General features: G+C 50.7%; 1 protein-coding gene across 1 annotated transcript in view; it reads left to right on the forward strand.

The window, feature by feature from the left end:
- KCNK12 (potassium two pore domain channel subfamily K member 12) overlaps positions 1-20,586 on the forward strand; it is a 47,000-nt gene extending 26,414 nt beyond the window's left edge. Inside the window, exon 2 of the mRNA XM_004436671.3 lies at positions 19,548-20,586. Within this exon, the coding sequence (XP_004436728.1) occupies positions 19,548-20,449 (902 nt within the window). The 3' untranslated portion in view covers positions 20,450-20,586. The remainder of the gene's footprint in view (positions 1-19,547) is intronic.
- Positions 20,587-21,014: the final 428 nt, after the last annotated feature.

Raw genomic sequence — 21,014 nt, forward strand, 5'->3', positions numbered from 1 at the left:
CAGGGCCTCTGCAGCCCGGGAACAGGAGCTGTGTGAGCCTGCTGGGGCTGCCATGACAGTCACACAGACAATTCTGGAGGCCAGAAGTACAAGACCAAGGTCTTGGCAGCCTTGGTTTCTTTTGAGGCCTCTCTCCTTGACATGAGGTGGCCGTCTTCTCCCTGTGTCTCCACATGGTCTTTCCTCAGTGCATGTCCTAATCTCCTCTTCTTATAAGGACACCAGTCATATTTAGGGCCTCTTACATGACCTCACTTTACCTTAATTACCTCTTTAAAGACCCTATCAACAAAAACAGTCATATTCTGAGATACTGGAGGGTTAGGACTTCAACATGTGAATTTTGGGGGGACAAGAGGTCATTGAGGCCATCCCCCTGCCTTCAGACTGAAACAGGTCAGAACCTTCCTGGGTGAAGGAGAGTTGTCTGCATTTTAAAGATCACTTTAGTGAAAGAGATTCCTTGTATTTTGTGGGACTACTGTGACTTGAAGATTTCTGGAACTTGCTGTTGCTTATTATATATGATTAAAAGCCAGCTTACTCCCACAAAGGATTTGAAGAAATTTAAGTGATAAAACTAGAATAAGTTAAACATAAGCTCTGAGAGGGCAGGGCTGTGTCCTAGCATGGCGCTTGCTCAGCAGATCTCATGGACAGGAGGAGGAAGAGGACGAGGGAGGGATGAAGGAAGCTAAAAAATAATTGAAAGAGGTGAGCGAGGTACCGAGTGCTAGACGCAGCCCTACAGCAGTTGATGACTGCGTTGGCTCTGCGCTTGCATTGAGCACGCAAACCAGGCACTCAGCGTTCAAGAAAAGACAGTAAGTGCCCCTAGGAAACCAGCACTTCAGATCCTGCTTCCAAGGAGAAACAGTCTCACAGATCTTGAAGTAAGGGACGTGGGCCATGATATTTTTTCTTTGGTTTTGCAGAAGACACATGGTCTTCAAATGGATGTTTCTACCATCCCTTCCTAAAGGCAAGAGGTAAAACATTAAACCACAATGAAGACATTTCTGTCGGGAGTAAGGATAATATGGTCCACGGTTGCTATTTTCTGATGACCTTACTTAACATAGGGATGGCATTTGGAGTTCTCACAAGAGGTGACTCACTGCTTAGGGTCTCCAGGCTCTTATTCAAACCCCTAATGGGGTGAGCCTGTGCCCTCCCACTTTCAGACTCTAAGTTGTTTGGCACAGCAAACACACCTCATGGCTGGCACGTAGTGGGCACTTCATGATGTTGTAAACGTGAGTGACCAGGTAGGTGCACATGTGAGTGAGTGCTATGGTCTGAGTGTGTGTCCCCCCAAATTCATATGTGGAGGCCTAACTCCCAAGGTGATGGTATTAGGAGGTGGGGCCTTTGGGAGGTAATTAAGTCATGAGGGTAGAGCACTCATAGATGGGATTGGTGCCCTAAGAGAGCTCTCTTGACCCTTCCATAATGGGAGGACACAGCAAAAATGCACCGTCTGTGAACCAGGAAAAGAGCTCTCAACAAACACCAAATCTGCTAGTGACTTGATCTTGACTTCCCAGTCTCCAGAACTATAAGGAATAAATTTGTTGTTTATAAACCACCCAGTCTATGGTATTGTGTTATAACAGCCTGAACAGACTAAGACGGAGTAAATGCATTAAAAGCAAGATCTGACACTTGACACGCTATTATGAAATTTTAGGACCATCCTTTGTATTTTCTCCAAGATGGAGGTCTGCTCAGCTAGGCTTTCTCCCTTCTCTGCCCTTTGCAGAGTGTGTAACCTTAATAATGAGTATGTTGAGTCTTCACTCCACCAAGCACTCTGCTGAGTACAGGGGCTGTCCCATCTAATCTAATGTTTCCATTTGATAGATGAGGACACAGAGGCATGGCAGGTAGCTCTGAGTGTAAGGGCTGGGTACAATCCCAATCTCTGACTCCAGGGCCTGAGATTTTAACTATTATACTCTGATACTTGGGCAAGTTACTTAACCTCCCTGCCTTAGCCCATTTGGGCTGCTATAACAAATATACCATAGACTGAGTAACTTCAACAGCATTTATTTCTCACAGTTCTGGAGGCTGGGAAGTCCAAGATCAAGGTACCAGCAGATTCGGTGTGTGGTGAGAACCTTCCTCCTGGTTTCCAGATGGCTGCCTTCTCACTGTGTCCTCACACAGCAGAAAGAGAGCAAGAGAGCTCTCTGAGATCCCTTTTGTAAGGGCACTAATCCCATTCATAAGGGCTCCACCCTCATGACCTAATCATCTCCCAGAAGCCTCACCTCCTAATACCATTACCTTGTGGGTTAGGACTTCAAAATACGAATTTTGGGGGGACACAAACATTCAGTCCCTGACACTCCCTGAGGTAGAGTAAGTGAAGCGCCTCTCTTGGCCCTGAGCCTTGACAGGTATGGGTGTCCTAGTGTTCCCCGGTTAAGCGGCTTCAAAGGCAGCCTCCCCTACCTGTGTCCATTTCTTCCCCTTTCAGCACGTTTTATAGCGCCCTGCAACGTGGCATCCATGAGGCTGTGTCCCCTCCTTTCATGCCTAGAGCTGGCTTCGACTCAGATGCCAAATCTCAGGGGAGCTGTTAGGTTCCCATCTTCCTAGAGCCTGCTAGAAGTTTCCTTCTAGAAGGAAATGAGTTGCCGTCTCATTCGTGCTTTTCAGGTCACCTGCCTCCTCTGGCTTCAGTGACTTTGTTCTCTCCTGCTTTTGTGCCGTCCCTTTCTTAGTCCCTTTCCAGCTACCACCCTGCTCTGGGCGCCCCCTCCACCTGTTTGATGCCACAGCCTCTGAACTGACTCCCTGATCCCGCCCCTTCAGACTGTCCTCAACACAGCAGCCAGAGACACTTTTTTTTTGTTACTGTCACATAAAAATTTTAATAGATAAACATTGATTGAGAGCATATAAACACTATGTACAAAATACAAACTCATATGCCCTGAAATATTTCCCTTGTTATAGTTAAAAGATTATAGGCTTGAGAGATGAGGCTGAGAGATAGGAGGTACAAATTCTGGCTCAGATTTGAGGAAGTCGGATGCCATATATGTCACATTATTTCCAATGGATTCAATTTCCTCGTGTATAAGATGGGGACAATGATGACACTCTCTTTCCTGGGTTATAGAGATGACTAAATATGATAAGACATAAAAATGTGCTCTACACACTGTCCAGAACTATTTAAAATGTTGATGGTTGTTCTTATAATCTTCTTTCTAAAATGGCATGAGAGTCTGCTGATAGAGAAAAAAGACAGTTATCAATTATATGCAGCATCTCCATTGTCCCTTGAAATCTACTTGAATATTTATTATATTTCTTCCTCTTTTTATAAAACCACTGGCTGATCTGTTTATGTCTCATGCTAAAATCAAATGAGAGTGATAAATGGGCCATTTGTGCAACTTAAACTTTGCCCTGAGAGTGTCCATGAGAGATTTGCCGACTAATCTCTTTGTTCCGTGTTTTCTTTCTTTTTCCCTCTTTCTTCTCTTCTCCTCTGCCTCCAGCTCCCCTGCCTCAGGGCCTTTGCTCTGGCTGTTGACTGGCCTGGAACACTCTCACCCCAGACGAGACCTCTTCCCAGTCCTTCATCAAATGTTACTTCCTTAACGAGGCCCTGACCCCCCCCAGTACCGCAAGTGCCTCCTCCCACCCCGCGACACACCCCACCCCCTTAGCTAACTTTTTTCTTTCTTCCATAGCACATACCACTTTCTAACTTCCCACATAGTTTACTTGTGTATGATGTTTGTAGTTTATTATCCATCTCCTCATGAGGGCCAGGAGCTACATCTGTTTGGATCACTGATGACTCCTGAGGGCCTAGCACAGTGCCTGGCACATCGTAGACCCTCAGTAAATATTTGTTGAGTGAATGAAGGCCTCCTTCACAGGCTCCTCTTCTGCCCTTTAAATGCTGGCGTTCCCCAGGGGCCCTCATCATCATACTGCACCCGCTCCCTGGGAAGTCTTATCCACAGGACCCCTGAACCCATGTCCCAACCCAGCCCTCCCAGTCTCTCCCCTACTACGTCTGCCTGCTGGGCTAATGCATCTTTACTTCTCAGCCAGCGGCACCTCCTCTGGGAAGCCCTCTTAGGCCTTTTTTCATTTCCTGGCTTCCTGTGACATCTCCCATTTTCATAGGGTTTCATGCTCATTCTCTTGAGAACAGCGGCCTTATCTTATTCATTTATCCATAAATTTTTTAAAAACAATGCTTGTTGGCAGAAAAGTTATAGTTTCAAAAGTAGTAATGACCCCATTTGTACCATAGGAAATGTGAAATATTTATAAAAGCATACAGAAGAAAAAGAAAATAAAAATCACTCCTATTTCTACAACCTAGAGGTTTGCTCCACTTATGGAATTAAATACATGTGTGTACACTTACACATGCACACGTATGTATATAGCCAGTTATTATAAATAAATTGGAAGACTTGGAGGGAATTTCTTTAAAAAAATAATAATAATGATGAATGGCATCCAATAAAATGCTGTCATGGCCCACTGAGCACAGAACCATTTTGAGAAAGACCAAAGCAGCCCGTGAGAGCCAGGAGCTGGCCTGGCACTCGCAGTTGGGTTGGGGTGTTCTGATGTGGAACAGAAGTAATTCCACAGGACACACATCAGACAAGGCCAGTTTATCACCACAAAGGAGTGAGAGAAAACAAGACCACTCGTCCATAATCATGTCTGAACACAGACCAAATTAGAACATCACCCAAACCACAGAAATGACCCAACACCCCCATCTGGTTAACATGAGCGACCACTGCTTCTTTACCAATCGCACTTGTGGCCTTCCTTCGTTATTCCCACCTTCTAGTTCAAGTTGTTAAAATACCCAATCCTAGAATTATCCCTGCTCCCTGGCAGCATCCAATCCAGTGCAAAGCCCTGCTTCCTTGAGCCCCTGCCCCCCAATCACCTAACTCAAGCCCAAATCCTAAGTCCTCTCTGATACCCCCTGGCTGAAATGCCCCTGAGCTCCCCCATGGTGTGCAGTCTCCTTTGTCACAATGAGTCAATAAACTTGATTTTGTTCAGCTGCAGATGTGTTCCTGGCGGCCTTTGGCTGTCGGGCATGGACAGTATTATACATCACAGTATTCCCTCCCCTGCCCCATGCCTGGCACACACCAGGTCTCAAAAACATGTAAGATGAATTAACTAAAACTAAGATGGAAACCATGTTTCTGGTACGGTCCCTGCTGGGATCATTAGACAAACTGCCGGTTCCATCAGGAATTTAGCAGCTGTTCCCTGCACACCTGCTTTATAGAGAGAAGGTGAGAGGAAAGCTAAGACATGGGCTGTGCCCTCACTGGCTGGGCAACGCAGAGGAACACAGAGGGCTAAGTGATGCTCTGGGGCAGTAGTCAGTGGTACAGGGGCTGTCACAAGCAGCTCGTAACTAAATGCCAGATGAGCTGAAAGGGCTTCCAGGTGCTGATGGGATTCAGCTCGGTGAAGAGAAAAGGAAATAAGTGGTTGCTGACCTTGGAAGGTGGGGGAACGGCAGGTGCAAAGGCATGGAGGGGGGAATATTTGTGGTACGTTTGCTGGACACCAGGTTCTGTCAGCCTGGGATTTTGTGCATCTGCTCACCCCCTATCCCCACTGTGCCTAACACAGAGCGGGCATTCAGTACACACCTGGCGGATGAACATGTGTGTGTGAATAAGTGAGGGGAGCCGAGGGCCTGAAAAAGGTTCAAGGAGGGGGGATGACCCTAGAAAGTGGGTCAGGGCCTTGAACGCCAGTCTAAGAAATTCCAGATCCTCCTGTCAATTGGGAGTTCCTTGTGGCTTGAGCAGGAGAGTGATCCTGGCAGAGCTGTGCTTCAGTACAGTCGATCTGGAAGAGACAATGTCCAGAACAGACCAGAAGGAGGGCCTCTCTGTGCAAATGGGGCAAGGGGCCAAAGGCCAGGGGGTGAGGTGGAAGGATGAGGGATTTGGAGTTGGGCAGACCTGAGTTGGAATCCCAGGTGTGCTGTTTTCTGGGACCCTGGACAAAGTCCTTAACATCGCTGAGCCCCAGCCTCCATCTCCTTTCACCCAGGATCTGGTGCAGACTCAAGCCACAGACCTGGAGCAGGCACTTTGGCCACAGCAAGTCCCCCGGAATGGTACCATCGTTTGCATGTTTCAGAGCAAAATCACAGTTGCATTTTCTGAACCAAAGGCTGAGTCAGGCCTCAAGAGTGGGATGGAAGGAGCTGTGGGTGTGGGGGTTGGGACCCCCGTGCTGGCAGTGGTCTTTCACTCTTTCCTTTACCTCTGAGCCTGGGCTTCCTTACCTGAACAGTGACCAGAAGCACCTCCCCCCTCCAGGAGTTGCTCTGGGGCTACATCCATGAAAGCACCAGCAGAGTCTGGGCAGGGGGTGGGGGCTCCATAAATCCAGCCCCTCCATCCCTCCCTTCCCTGCAGGCGGCTGAGAGCCCGATGTGCAGTAGGAACCAGCCCCTACCCCATTTGGAGGAGGGGGCACCCTTGACCCCTTAACTTCAGTCCAGGGGCCACAAGTCCAGTCCCTCCTGACCCAGCCCAGGCCTTAACTGAGCCCCTTGTGCTTGTTTACCAGCCTGTAGGGCAGGGGACATGTCAGTGGGCCAGCAGGGCCCACCCAGGGTTCTATGAGGACCCTCTAGAGTACTCCCCTGGCTGCAGTTTATTTATTTATTTATTTTTTTTTTTTTTAAAGATTTTATTTATTTTATTTTATTTTTTCCCCCCAAAGCCCCAGTGGATAGTTGTATGTCGTAGCTGCACATCCTTCTAGTTGCTGTATGCGGGACTCGGCCTCAGGATGAACGGAGAAGTGGTGCCTCGATGCGCACCCGGGATCCGAACCCGGGCCACCAGCATCGCAGCGCACGCACTTAACCACCAAGCCACAGGGCCGGCCCGTGGCTGCAGTTTAAACGGTGGGTTTGTTTTCATCATGCCTTCTCATCTTGTCACTTCTCTGGAGCAGCCAACCAGGCCGCCTTCTATGAGAAGAGGTCGGGGGAGGAGGCCAAGTGCCGGGGACATGGGGACAGCTCCTCAGATAGACCTAGAGCCTTGAGGAGTGGCCTCTATGCATGAATGAGTGGTCCCCCAGGGCTCAGAACCTAGCTTCTTAGGGGCTTGGCCCCTTTCCCTCTGTCTCCCCTCTGCCTGGGCACAGAGGGCCACCTTCAAATGTGGCTTGTAGCTACAGGGGCCGAGATGAGGGCGTGCTTCTCCGGGTGTGTGAAAACTGAATCGACTGAGAGGAGGTGGAACTGTCCACCCGAGAACAGGAGTCTTAGCTTTATAGGAACCACCATAGGTTTCCTTTAAAAAATCCGCTCCTGTGTGATATAGCATTTGAGGTGAAATTGATGCAATTGACATTGTACTGACACTTCCAACACCTGTCTGCCCTTCCAAGAGGTGGCGTGTTCCGCACCACAGCCCTGTGTGGGGACCCTGAGGTGGGAGGAGCAAGGAGCGGGGCCAGGGCGGGCATCAGGGCTTTTCTCCTGTCGCTGCCCGGACTCCAGCTCTTGTTAGCCAGGCCTTTGTCCCCTCAGGACTGTCCCTGCCTTCCCTGGCTTGGATTCAGTCTTCTCCCACAGTTCTGGGCTGAGGCTAGGGCTCGGCTCTTTTTGTGGGGGGCAGGAGGGGCGGTGATCTCATCCCTGAGAAGGATTAGTCATCAGAGAGACAGGGAGGGATCTGAGGGGGCAGGATGGAGGACGGGCTCTATGTAAATGAGTCATCTTCCCTCCAGCTCCTCAGGGCCTGAGCTTGACAGCTGCTCCCCAGGAGAGGTTGTTCAGCGGGAGCTACCCCGAGGCAGGAGTAGTTAACTGGCTTTTAATAACTCATTTTGCTGAATGACTTCTGGTGAGGAGAGAAAACCTTCATCTCACAAATGAAGCGCAAGTGGGGGAGGTTCAACCAGCACCTCCCCCGCCCCGCCGGCAAGGAGAGGTTCAGAGCTGATTCTTGGGGCCACTTGCCCGTTGCTCAGAATTTACCCAATGTTAAAAATCACCAGCCTGGGGCCGGCCCCGTGGCTTAGCGGTTAAGTGCCCGGGTTCGGATCCCGGACGCGCACCGACGCACCGCTTCTCTGGCCATGCTGGGGCCGAGTCCCACATACAGCAGCTAGAAGGATGTGCAGCTATGACATACAACTATCTACTGGGGCTTTGGGGGAAAAAAAAAATAAAATTATTAAAAAAAAAAAAATCACCAGCCTGCAGCCTGTGGGGTTCAGTCTTTTTCTAGCCCCCCTGCCCTCTCGGCCACCCCCACCTGCCCTCCTGCTCTCATCAAACAGAGGACCATCCCAAAGTCCCCCACAGAAAAGTCAAAAGCAAACAGGAGTACGGGAGGGCCCACTTTCTCCGTGTGTCCCACTAGGCAGTGCCTCTTTGTCCTTGGTCATCGAGCCCCCAGTGTGAGCCCACCCGCACCTGGCTGTGGAGAGGAGGAAACCCAGAGCTGCAACTCCCGGGGTGCTGTCCCCCTAGTTTGCGATGTAGACAAATCCACAAGTGCCACAAATAGAGCAGCCCACGGTCTCAGCTTTGCCACAGCAGCCCCATTTCCCAGTATCCCGCCCCGCGGCCACACTCGACTTTGGGATTGGAGAAGGTGGGGCCTCCCACCCAGCTCTGGGGCCAGAGCCTGAAGTGAGCCCAGAAAGGAGGTTGCCACTCACCTGGAACTGTGGAGGAAACTGAGGCCCAGCGAGGTGAAAGGACAGCGAGTCAAGGGTAGAGTCGGTCTCGGGTGTTACACGGATGCTTTTCCTTGCCGCTGACATTCCTAGTCATGGCTGCCCATCCCTGGCATGTTCACTGATGCACTTCAGCTGTGATGTAAGGGCCAGGCCTCGCCCCTGGTGTTTTCTGACTTGCTCCTTTTTGAGCACTTACCATGTCCTAAGCACTGTGGGAACCATGTGGGAACCACCTCATTTACTCCCCACAACAACCTTACAGGGTAGGCAGTCATCAGGCCAACTCAGAGGGAGCAGTAACATGTCTGTGTCACCCATTAGCAAGTGGAGGCCCCAGAGCCTGACGCTACAGCCCCTGCTCCCAGCCTCTGCTCTCAACTCGCCAAGAAAAGCGATGTTGGCCCTTCCCAAGCCTGCGGGAACAGAGACTCGCTGAGTGTATCTTCTGCAGCTTGAGGTTTCCACAGCTTGTAAGTTTCTACAAGGCAGGGCATATTGCCGGATGCCAGGCTCAGATGCTGGAGAAGCTTCTAGAGGTGCCAGTGATACTCTGACTCCCACAAAGCCGTAAGTTCAGCCTGAGTACAAGGTGGATGGGAGCCTTGTCCTTTCCTTCTTCCACAGGTTCACCCCTCCATGAGCAAGAGTTACTGGACGCTGTCTATGGGCCAGGCACTGAGCTGCATGTGGGAACCAGGCAGGCTGAGCCCCTCACACGCCCCGGCCCTGTGCACAGCACTCTCCCAGTGGGGCACGCCTTTCTCAAACCCGGGCCTCTACTTCCTCCCTCTCAAAATCCCAGCCACCCTTCAAGACTGAACACCGATACCTCTTCCTCAGAAGTTTCCCAGTCACTCCACCAGGAGGATCTCAGCCCTGATTCTGACCTAAGCTGATTTGGGTGCGCCTGTACCTTGGGGACAGTTTTACGTTTCCCAGGTGATTCTAATGTGCAGCCAGAGTGAAGAACTGCTGCTCCAGCCAAAAGCAACCTACCTCTCTTTCTGCTGAACTCGTGTGCATTTGACTGTCTCCCTTATCACGTTGCAAGCTCCTTCCCCTACCTTCAAATCCAGCCTCCACCGCTTGCCTGTTCTGTGATCTGGGCGAGTTATTTAACTTCAGTGTCTTTTATCTATTAAATGTAACTCCACTTACTAATCTCACAAATGGGGATGATAATCGTTCCCACTGTAGTTCATCAAATCTAAGATACCATCGATTATAAATGCACCGTTATAGTGTACCATTAAGAATTTGAAATGCTGCCAAATAAATTATGTCAGACCATTGATTGTAAGATGCATCCTGATTTCAGGGATGTTAAAATTCGAGGAAAGAAGCTGTGACTTAGAATGAATGAAACCCAGTGCCTCGTAGAGTTGTGAGGCTGAAATGCACCGATACGCATGAAGCCTTGGCGCAGTGCCTGGAGCAGCCAGGGCTCAGTACATGTCAGCTATTATTAGCCCCGCCATGTTTCCATTTCTCACTGCATGATTTAATGACTTTTCCCAGCCATTCTTTCAGCCCCAGCTCTCCCAAAGTTCGGGGCTTATCCAGGCTGGCTGGATGTCCTCCCCAGGGGTGGTTGGAGAAGGATGACATGGTGAGGTTTCGGGGTTGGGCTCATGTCCCAGGGAAGTCTCTCTGGCCAGATGCCCTCTCAAGTGTCCAGCCCTCCTCCATGGAGCATGGTCAGGAGCTGCCTGCCTTCTCCCCGAGAGTCAGTGTCTCGGCTCCAGCCACAGACAGCCTGATGGCAGCCCCACCCTCCACCCCACAGCACACCCCACATCTCCCACTGTTCCCTGTTCGGAGAGGGAAGGGCCCAGCCTCATGTGAGCTTCAAGCTCCTTGATTATTAAAGTGAGGCTGTCAGTCCCTCCTCCAGCCAGTCAGGAAGGATCAGATGAGATGTTAGGAAAGGAGTCATGGGCAGGGTTGCCAGATCTAGCAAATAAAAATACAGGATGCCCAGTTATATTTGAATTTCAGATAAACAGCGAATCCCTTTTTTTTTTGATGAGGAAGATTAGCCCTGAATTACCATCTATTGCCAATCCTCCTCTTTTTTTGCTGAGGAAGATTGGCCCTGGGCTAACATCCATACCCATCTTCCTCTACTTTGTATGTGGGATGCCTGCCATGGCATTGCTTGATAAGCAGTGCGTAGATCCGTGCCGGGATCTGAACCTGCAAACCCTGGGCTGCCATAGCAGAGTGCGTGAACTTAACCACTATGCCACCAGGCCAGGCCCAACGACAAATCATTTTTTAGTGTAAGTATGTCCCATGCAATGTTTGGGACATACTTATAACTGAAAAATGATTCATTGTTTATCTGAAATCCAGATATATCTGGGCATCCTGTATTTTATCTGCTGAGTCCTAATGAGTCCTTTCCCATTCCCTGCCCACTGACCCCGCACCTCGGCTTTCCCACCCTCTCTGGTATTTAACTCTCACCCTTGAGAAGTTCTTGAAATTTTTCCTTTCAGTCATTCAGTCAAAAAATAACCATCAGTGCCTACTTTATACAAGATTCCCTTGTTCACTCTAGAGAATAGAAAGATTAATAATAATAATAAACTTTTAATAACGGTTTATTAATGTGCTAGGCACTGTTCTAAGTATTTTGCATATATTAACTCAATTTAATACAAAAATTATTGAGGTAGGTATATATTATTTCCATTTTACAGGAAATGAGGAAATTGAGGCGCAGAGAGGTTAATTAATTTGCTCAAAGACACACAGCTAGGGAGTGGTGGAGCTAAGATTCAGACCTGAGCAGCCTAGTTCCCAAATAGCCAATATGATGTGGCCCCAACTTATAGGGGATTCCCAATCTCATTTAGAGACAAGCCCCAAAAGGTAATTAATACTCAAAGTCATCTGTGCTTGCTACTCAAACTAAGGTTCCCTGACCAGCTGCAGTGGCATCACCTGGGACCAGGTTAGAAATGCAGACTTGGGAGCCCTGCCCCAGAGTCAAACAAGATCCCCAGGTGGGTCCTAGGCAATCTCATCTGAGAATCACCACTCCAAACAAATACAGTGCGAGTCTGTTCATTCACTCAGCAAACTTGGCCCGAGCACGTTCTACATACCAGGCAGTGTTCTAGGCACTGCAGTGTCATGGTGACTACTGAAAAATGTAGGAAATCCTCAAGCATTTTTTAAAATGTCCCATCCATAATTCATCATGAGGGTAGAGTGCAGCATTTCCCAAAGATTATTCTTTGAAACACTCAAGTCACCCGAGGTGATTAAATACAATCTGTGGTCAAATTAGTTTGGGGAACACTGGACAGTGTTGGCATAGGCCCCTTGGATTCATACATCACATTAACACAGGAAACACTCTGAAAAGTCCCACAGTAAATCAGCTTGTTCCACTTTAACTCATTTTTTTTTTAATCTTGGGAATTCTCCTCACCCTCCATTAAGTCTATTTTCTCATCTTGAGGAGCACGCTCTAGCACAGCATGTTAGAGTTACAAAGTGGGTTCACATTGGGAGGTTTACATTTTACAGATGAAGAAATCGAGGCTCAGAGAAGTTAGTGACAGTGACTTCCTTCAATCACTTGCTGATAGAGGCCACAGCAGAAGTCAAAGCTTTGAGTTCAAGTCTGGTACTATTTCCTGGACACTGGGCTGCTTAACCAGGCCCTTCACCATCGGCACCAGTTGCAGTGTGTTTGGTTGCATGTCACTGAAGGCATAAGCAAGAAAAAGAATTTATGGGCTCAGGCACCCGGAAGTCCAAAGATAGATGGGGCAGCATGGCCAACTTGACCTGACGGCTCATTAGGGCCATCAAGATCTCATTTCTTTCAAGCTATCTCCACTCAGTCGTCTGTAGTGTCAGCTTCATCCTAAGGCTGGTTCCTCCTCATGACCACAGATGGCTGCCAGCCACCCCTGGTGCCACCTCCTGCTCCCTCCACATCCAAGACAGCTCTTTTAATTAGAGTGAGAACCTTTTAACCCAAAAACTATCAGAGAAATTCTTCTCTCATCTGATTGGCCTGAATGGAGTCACATGCCCATTCCTGAGCCAATCTCTGTAGCCACGGAAATGCCCTGCACTGATTGGCTTAGGCCTACCCACCCTTGGGCCAATCACAGTAAGGGACTGGATTATCCTGATTGGCTTAGACTATGAAGCCCACCCCTGGAGTTGGGTCAGTTTTCCAAATGGCTTGGCTGCTGCAGTGTGTGTGTGTGTGTGTGTGTGTGTGTGTGTGTGTGAGAGTTCGTTGAGGAGACAGGTACAATGTCCACCACCAGGGTTTTAGGTCGCTTGAAATTTAAACCAAAATATTTGAAATTGGGCAGATTCCAACCAGTAGGGTCTTCAGGGATACATTATAACATTATTTCTTAAAGGAAGGGTTTTTGCCTATTTGGGTCAGAATCGTCAGGGGACATTTGTTAAAACGCAGATTCCTGGGCCCCTCTCTTGACCCACTAAATAAACTTCTGAAGTGGGACCTGCCTTGGAATCTGCATTTTAATCACATCCCAGTTGCTTGGCTCACCCTGGTTTATACGTGCTGTCCTGGGGTAATTATTAGTAATGCCTCTTTTACTCTCAAAAGTATCCCGGATTGGACTATAAATTATATTTCCCCTCCTCTGAGTTGACACTGCAGAGCCAGCCGGAAAAGGTCCCAGAGGTGATGAGCCAAGAATCCCCATCTGTCTGGCACAGTGGAAAAGGCGTCCGAGTCAGCTCAGCCACTTACAAATGGTAACTCAGCTGAGTACCTTCACCTCCCTCGCCCAGGTCCTTGCCTGCATTGTTGGGGTTGAGGGTGCTTCCCTCACAGGGTGGTTGGGGGGATTGGAGTGTCCAGTGTCGGGCACAGAGGCTGCACCCAGGGCCGCCTGATACAGATCGATGCTGGCCTTCCCCTCTCACTTCCAGGCTCTTTGAGCTGAACTCCAGAGGCCCTGTCACCAGGGCCCCATTTGCGAAGGCGGCACCAGACAGGCTGTGGGAACAAGCTTCACAGCTTTTGTCGAAGTGGCATAATAAAGCCCCAAGTGTCTGCTCTTTGCAAACTGGGATGGCAGATCAATTGTGGCATAAACAAAATAGCAAGCTTGGTGCGAACCTGGGGACAGATTACGCCTCTGCAGGGTGTGAGTGGGGGAGGAGGGGATTCTCAGGGTAGCAGGGTTTGCCTTTTCTCTGGCTGAAGCTTCAAGGCCCCTCTCCAGAGCCAGCCTGGCTCCCCACAGATTGCTGGAGCTTGGGGACTGCTTCTTCACTCTGGGAAGCATCTGGCTAGGCAGCGGCGCCAGGCACAGCAGCCCCCCCTGCCCTCAGCAAGAGGCCGGACCCCAGGGCCTCAGCGCCCCCCAGAGCCCTAAGCCTGCTGGTGTTGATGGGGAAGGAGGGTAGACCGTGCCCCCTCCGCCTTGTCTCCCGAGCTGAGCTGACAGTGCGATCTGAAGGCAAAGGGAGGTGAAGCGGGCACAGGAGTCAGACCTCAGGAAGCAGGGCGGTGAGAGGGACACCTGCATCAGGTGCCCGCTGTGCTGTCAGAGAACCTGCTGACCAGCCAGTCCCCTTCGTTCTGCGCAGATAGTGCCACAGCCGGTCAAGCATTCGGCGTCATTTTGGGCTTGCAGTCACGGCCACGAGGAGGCCCCAGGACACGTTCTGGCCCAGCCTCTATGTGGGGGCAGCGGGGAGAAGATGTGCCCTGGCCCAGGAGTGAGTCTGCTGGCAGCAGAGAGGCGGGGGTCCATACAAAACCTCTGAGAAGGCAGCCCAGATACTCGCTGAGGACAGGAACTATGACTGTCTGGTTTCCCACCTTATCCCTGATCCTAGCACCAGGCCTGCCAAACTAGGTCCTCAGAAAATGTTTGCTGAGGGAATGAATGGCTGGATGTTGGGCTTCCGGCTGCATACCTGGTGATGCTGCCTTATAGAGGCCATAGGATGAGGCCACAGCCCTGTGGGGAAGGAGAACGGTAGGTGGGGAAACAGGTCTCGTTCTGGGGTCCATCATCAAGGGAGAAGCAGATCCTCAGTATGAAATTCAGACTCCAAAGGAGGGCCTTGGGCAGAAGCCAGGAGTTGGAACATAGAGGAGTTGGGTAGAATCTGAGGATGCCAGAAAGTGGAGGACATGGCCGTTGACTCAGGGGGGTAGGTTAGGCAGGGGCAATTCTGGGGGAACCCCAAAGGGCAGATGCATACCCTGCCTGTGGGCAACCAGCCAGACTGTCAGGCAACAGCAGTGGTCCCCTCTGTGTCTCATTCTTCCTGCTGTCCCCAAGCTCTGGGTCAAGTCTGGTTTAAATAGCCTTGCTTGTCTTAGCTGTGCTATGGGAAGGGGGATGAGTCCACCATGGGCTCACATTCAGGGAAGAGCAGTGGCCCCTCTCCCAGCAATGGTCAGTGGAAAGAGAGCCACAAGAAGACAGAGGACTCTTGGGCACAGGAGTCATGACTAAGGGTCGGCCACCCTGCCCACGTGAAAGTGCTCTCCTGGCTGCCCGCCCTGGAGGATGGTAATTTGGTTTTCTAAGAGCAATGGAGGCCCTGTGGTGCTCTCGGAAGACAGTCTGGGGTGGCGGAAAGAACATGGATGTTAGATGCCAGCAGACCTGGGTTTCAGTCTCAGCTCCACCATTTCTAGGCTGTGGGGCCTAGGCAACTGCTTAACCCCTTGACCTGGGGTTTCCTCATCTGTTGAATGGAGGCACGCCTCCCTCACAGGTTGTTGTGGGAATGAAGCGAGATGGCACGTGCAGGCTGGCACTGTTAGGTGTGGACCTTCACCACAGCGGAGAGCGAATCCAGGTGGAACCAGTCTATTAAATGTGCTAACACAGGCAATGGCTTTGTCTTCTATTTTCTTGAAGAACTCCCATTTGGATCCCTTAACAGCATCTTGGATAGGGTTTTCCAAATAGTTTTTTTTTTTTTTTTAAAAAGAGAAAGTAACAGCAGTTTTAAAATAGAGACGCATTCTCAGGTGTCCAATCCAATCTAAATCAAAATCTAATCACATTCACTTCTAATCAAAGCTCAGCCTCTCCTCTGGCTCTAGCCTGCCCCGAGGCTCAGGGACCTGTGGTGCCGGAGGGGGACTCTGTCTCTTTGCTCTTGGTCTGACATCACTGGTGCCACTGTCACCCTTTCTTAGCTGTTGCTGGTGGGGCTGCAGTGCCCACTGTTGGGACAGACATGCCCTTTCATGGGGCCCATTTGTGGGTCTTTGGAGACCCCCCACAGGGACCACTGCCCTGCACCATTCCTTGAGTGGGTGGTGCCCTCGCCATCGTAGCCCCGTGACTACCTCGCATGCTGTCCCTAGCCCTCCACCCCTCAGCCTCTTATTGCTAGGGCTGCTCCATCCAGCAGGCAGCCCTCTTGGGGCAGAGTCTCTTCAGATCTAGCTGCCTTCTGCAGTGTCCACTGGACCCGTCACTCTCGCACACCCTTGATGCAGCAAGCCCTAGAAGTACAAGCTGCTCCCACTGCTGTCCTCGTCCCACCCCTGCCTGTGTGGCTGCTCCAGTCAGCCTCCCACCCAGAGAACTCTCCAGCACAGCTTCGGACTCCAGGAGACACCCCTGGCTCTCCTGGAGCTCTCACCATGCTCTAATCCAGTGGCCCTGGGTGGGCCTGCGAGTGTCTGCAGCTCAGCCAGCATCCAGCCGGGGAATGAGCTGCCTGCTCTGCTCTTGCTGCAGCCTGAGTTCTCTTGACGACCTCCCCCATCACTTGGCCTGAGGGTGGATGGGGGATGCCACAGCACCCTCCACTACAACAGCTCTCCAACTCCATGACATTCTTCCACTAGCCCTGGATAATTTCTAGCCTTTCAGAACAGCCTGGAGGTGGATAGTGGGTGTTGCTAGTTGCCAGACCCATTTTGCTGTTTTAGTAATCCAGCATAGATGTATCCAGAACTTCTCTCTAGAATAGGGGATAACATACCACATGTCACTCTTAGTTTTGAGACTTTAGCTGAAAATCCTCAAGAATAGGGAAATCCCATTCAATACTTTCTTAGGCAAAGTATTAATTTCCAGGCTTAGGCTTTTCCATTTAGGAATTTAGCAAAATGATCCCCCTACTAGCGATTTTGTTTCCCTACATGAGTAGAAGCAGTGTTGTGTATAATGGTCTAAGCACCAGCCAGAAGCCAGGACACAGGTATGGTGTCTGCCCCCAACAAGCTAGTGGTCATGTCCCCTCTGCCCCTGCTCCCTCACCTTCACAGTGAGGGGTAGATCAGAATTAAGGTCCCCAGGCCAGCCCCAGTAGCCTGGTGGTTACGTTCGGCACGCTCTGCTTTGGTGGCCCAGGTTCAGTTCCCGGGCACTGACCTACACCACTCGTCTGTCAGTGGCCATGGTGTGGTGGCAGCTCACATACCAAAAAAAGAGGAAGATTGGCAGCAGATGTTAGCTCAGGGCGAATCTTCCTCAGCAAAAAAAAAAAAAAGAATTAAGGTCCCTTATAGTTCTAACAGTCTAGGAATTTTTAAAAATTTTTTCTTATCATGAGTACAAAAAAACCATAAAACACAGAGTTTGACAAGTTATACAACTAACACCCATGTAACCACCACCCAGCTCAACAGAACATTTCCAGCACCCCGGAGGCCCCCCATGTCCCCTCCCAGTCACTACCACCAGCCACCCCCAGAGGAACCCCCAATTCTGACTTTTATCAAAATCACCTCCTCACTTTTCCTTACAATTTTACCAAGTATGCATCCCTAGAAAAATTACCATAGTTTGGTTTTGCCTGGTTTTGAGTTTTATGTGAATGAAATAACATAGTGTATTCTTCTGCATCCAGCTTCTTTTGTTTAACATTCTTTTTGTGAGATTCATCCCTGTTGTTGCAAGTAGCAGTGGTTCATGCTTTTCGTTCTTGTTTAGTAATTCCTTGTAGGAAGAGACCATGAATTAGGCTGCTGGACACTTGGGTTATCAGTCTAGGACTTTTTATAAATACACACACACACACACACACACACACGCACACTCCCACTCTACATATAGCCATGTGGATTCAGAGTTGATTTCTTTATGAACTCAAGAACTTGAGTTTGGCTTCAAAGTATAGCAAAATCCCTCTACTGAGTTCCTGGTGACACTGCTAGCTTAGTTTCTTCACACTCTTGTGGCCAAATTCTGAATCTTCCTCCACATAGGTATTGTCATAAGATTTTCTCCTAACTTCACTCATTAAGCATAAGATGAAGACCATGTCAGGCAATTGGGGACTTCCTCCAGGGAATCCAGAAAATGATTAGCATGCAAATTTAAAGAATTACTCTGAAAAAATATTTCCCCTGGCTTTTTTAGGGAAACAGCCACTGCTTTCCCAGGGCTGGCCCCACCCCACTGGCAGCACACAGGTAACCATCCTGCCACTGGGCATGAATGACACAGGGACGCCCCTGAACTTTTGCTGCAGAGGTGTTGAAAGGTGCCGTGGTGCTGCTCAGACACATGATCCATTTTCAGCTCAGACTCCAAGCAGCAGAAATTCTTCCTGCCAGGATATTAAATCTCCTCCCATAACCAGAGTCAGGCAACCGTGGCCCCACAAAGACGCCACAGCCAGCAGCAGGCTGAGAGCTCCCATTGGAGGGACAGAGTGGTGCTGCCCTGGATGGCATGGGCCAGGCACACTAGGCAGGAAGACAAGGCTTCTGCAGAAATCAGTTGATAAAGAATCTCCCTTAGAAGGTCAAATACCGTATGATTTCCTTCATTAAGTAGTAGATAATAACAACAATAAACAAACACATGGAGACAGAGATTGGATTGGTGGTTACCAGAGGGGAATGGGGGAGGGAGGAGAGCAAAAGGGATAATTCGGCACATGTGTGTGGTGATGGGTTGTAATTAGTATTTGGGTGGTGAACATGATGTAATCTATGCAGAAATAGAAGTATGATGATGTACACCTGAAATTTATACAATGTTATAAACCAATGTTACTGCAATAAACAAAAAATTAAAAAAAAGAATCTCCCTTAAAGACTGTGCATTGAACAAGTGGGAAAGTTAAGAATTAATTATGAGTTCAAAGCATAGGCTGCTGCCCAGAGAGCAGACCTCCTAGGATAAAAGTGACCCAGACACACGGCAGCAGAGGACACAGCTGGGCCAAAACCTTTCCTTGGCCACAAGTCTGAGGAAGGGTGATGGTGGTCCTTGGCTGAGAAGAAGCCCACACCCAATGGCAGAGCCATGCTCACTCTGGGAGGGTTGTGGACTCATTCCCAAATAATCCTTTTGTCAGTTTCAGCAAGCCCTTTTCAGAGACCATTAAATATAGCCACCTGGATGAACACACACCACCTGATCCCGGATAAAACGAAGCCTTGATGGAATACTGTCCTAACAAGGCCCAGGTGTGCCACTGGTACATAAAAACCGATTTGAGCGGCAGGAGAGCAGGTGACACTTTGCTTTGTGGGTCTCAGTGGTTTGCCCCTGTGCAGCAGTTTCTGTTTCATGTCTTGATGGGTCCTTCCTAGTGACCATCCTGCCCCACCCATATTGATTTCTAGATCCCCAAGACGAGGGGCCGCGTCTCCTGTCAGTTTAGGGGTTGCCAAGAACAGGAACCATGTCTAGCACACCAAGCGGGAGATATGTCTAAGTACTATCTCACTGAGTGATGCCACTCAGGAGAGGAGCCATCTCAGCACCTGCATACGCCTGCCCTCCCCACCTCCCCGCCCGGTAGGAGCCACCTGCCCTGTCAGGACCTCGCTGACCCTTGCCCTGTCTCCACAGGTTTCGGCATGACCACCCCCGCGACGGTGGGCGGGAAGGCCTTCCTCATCGCCTACGGGCTGTTCGGCTGTGCCGGGACCATCCTGTTCTTCAACCTCTTCCTGGAGCGCATCATCTCGCTGCTGGCCTTCATCATGCGCGCCTGCCGGGAGCGCCAGCTGCGCCGCAGTGGCCTGCTGCCCGCCACTTTCCGCCGCGGCTCGGCGCTCTCGGAGGCCGACTGCCTGGCGGGCTGGAAGCCCTCGGTGTACCACGTGCTGCTGATCCTGGGCCTGTTCGCCGTGCTGCTGTCGTGCTGCGCCTCGGCCATGTACACCAGCGTGGAGGGCTGGGACTACGTGGACTCGCTCTACTTCTGCTTCGTCACCTTCAGCACCATCGGCTTCGGGGACCTGGTGAGCAGCCAGCACGCCGCCTACCGGAACCAGGGGCTCTACCGCCTGGGCAACTTCCTCTTCATCCTGCTCGGCGTGTGCTGCATCTACTCGCTCTTCAACGTCATCTCCATCCTCATCAAGCAGGTGCTCAACTGGATGCTGCGCAAGCTGAGCTGCCGCTGCTGCGCGCGCTGCTGCCCGGCGCCCGGCGCGCCCCTGGCTCGGCGCAACGCCATCACCCCGGGCTCCCGGCTGCGCCGCCGCCTGGCCGCGCTCGGCGCCGACCCCGGGGCCCGCGACAGCGACGCCGAGGGCCGCCGCCTGTCGGGCGAGCTCATCTCCATGCGCGACCTCACGGCCTCCAACAAGGTGTCGCTGGCGCTGCTGCAGAAGCAGCTATCCGAGACGGCCAACGGCTACCCGCGCAGCGTGTGCGTCAACACGCGCCAGAACGGCTTCTCGGGCGGCGTGGGCGCGCTGGGCATCATGAACAACCGCCTGGCCGAGACCAGCGCCTCCAGGTAGACGCGCGCCCGCCCGCCCGGCCGCGCCAGGGACCCTCACCAGGCCGGCGTGCCGCTGGGCGTGGTTTGCTTTCCTTCTCGCAGACGCTGGCGCTTTCTTAATCTTTATCCAATAAAATGAAACCAAAAAAAAATTTTTTTAAAGAAACACTATTTGGCCAGACCTGATGTTATCAAGGGCAGGTTTTGGGGGAGCCTGTTTTCTTTGTGGGTCCCCTCTTGGAGAACCGTGGCCCCAGCAGATTCTCCTCCCGGGAGAGAAAAAGTGGCACCCCAGACCCTCACCCCGTGCATACCGCAGTGAAGAGAGTGCCTCCCCTGGGTTTTGTAGACTGGCACTAAACCCCCTCTCCATGCACATAAGCCACCGGCAACCCCAAAGCATATGGTGCAACTTTTCATGGCTCTGAATTACCTCCGCAGCATTTAGAATCCTGGCCCAGCCTAGCAGCTTCCTTCTGGTCGTCAGAAGTGATATAGTCACAGTTTTGACAGGTGGGGGTGGGGAGAGCCATATGTCGCCTCCCGATGCATATATATAGAACAGCCGCTACACACTGAGAAGG

This window comes from Ceratotherium simum, chromosome 11 (assembly GCF_057802395.1).
Source record: "Ceratotherium simum simum isolate JZ-2026a chromosome 11, ASM5780239v1, whole genome shotgun sequence".
Classification (NCBI taxonomy): Eukaryota; Metazoa; Chordata; class Mammalia; order Perissodactyla; family Rhinocerotidae; genus Ceratotherium; species Ceratotherium simum.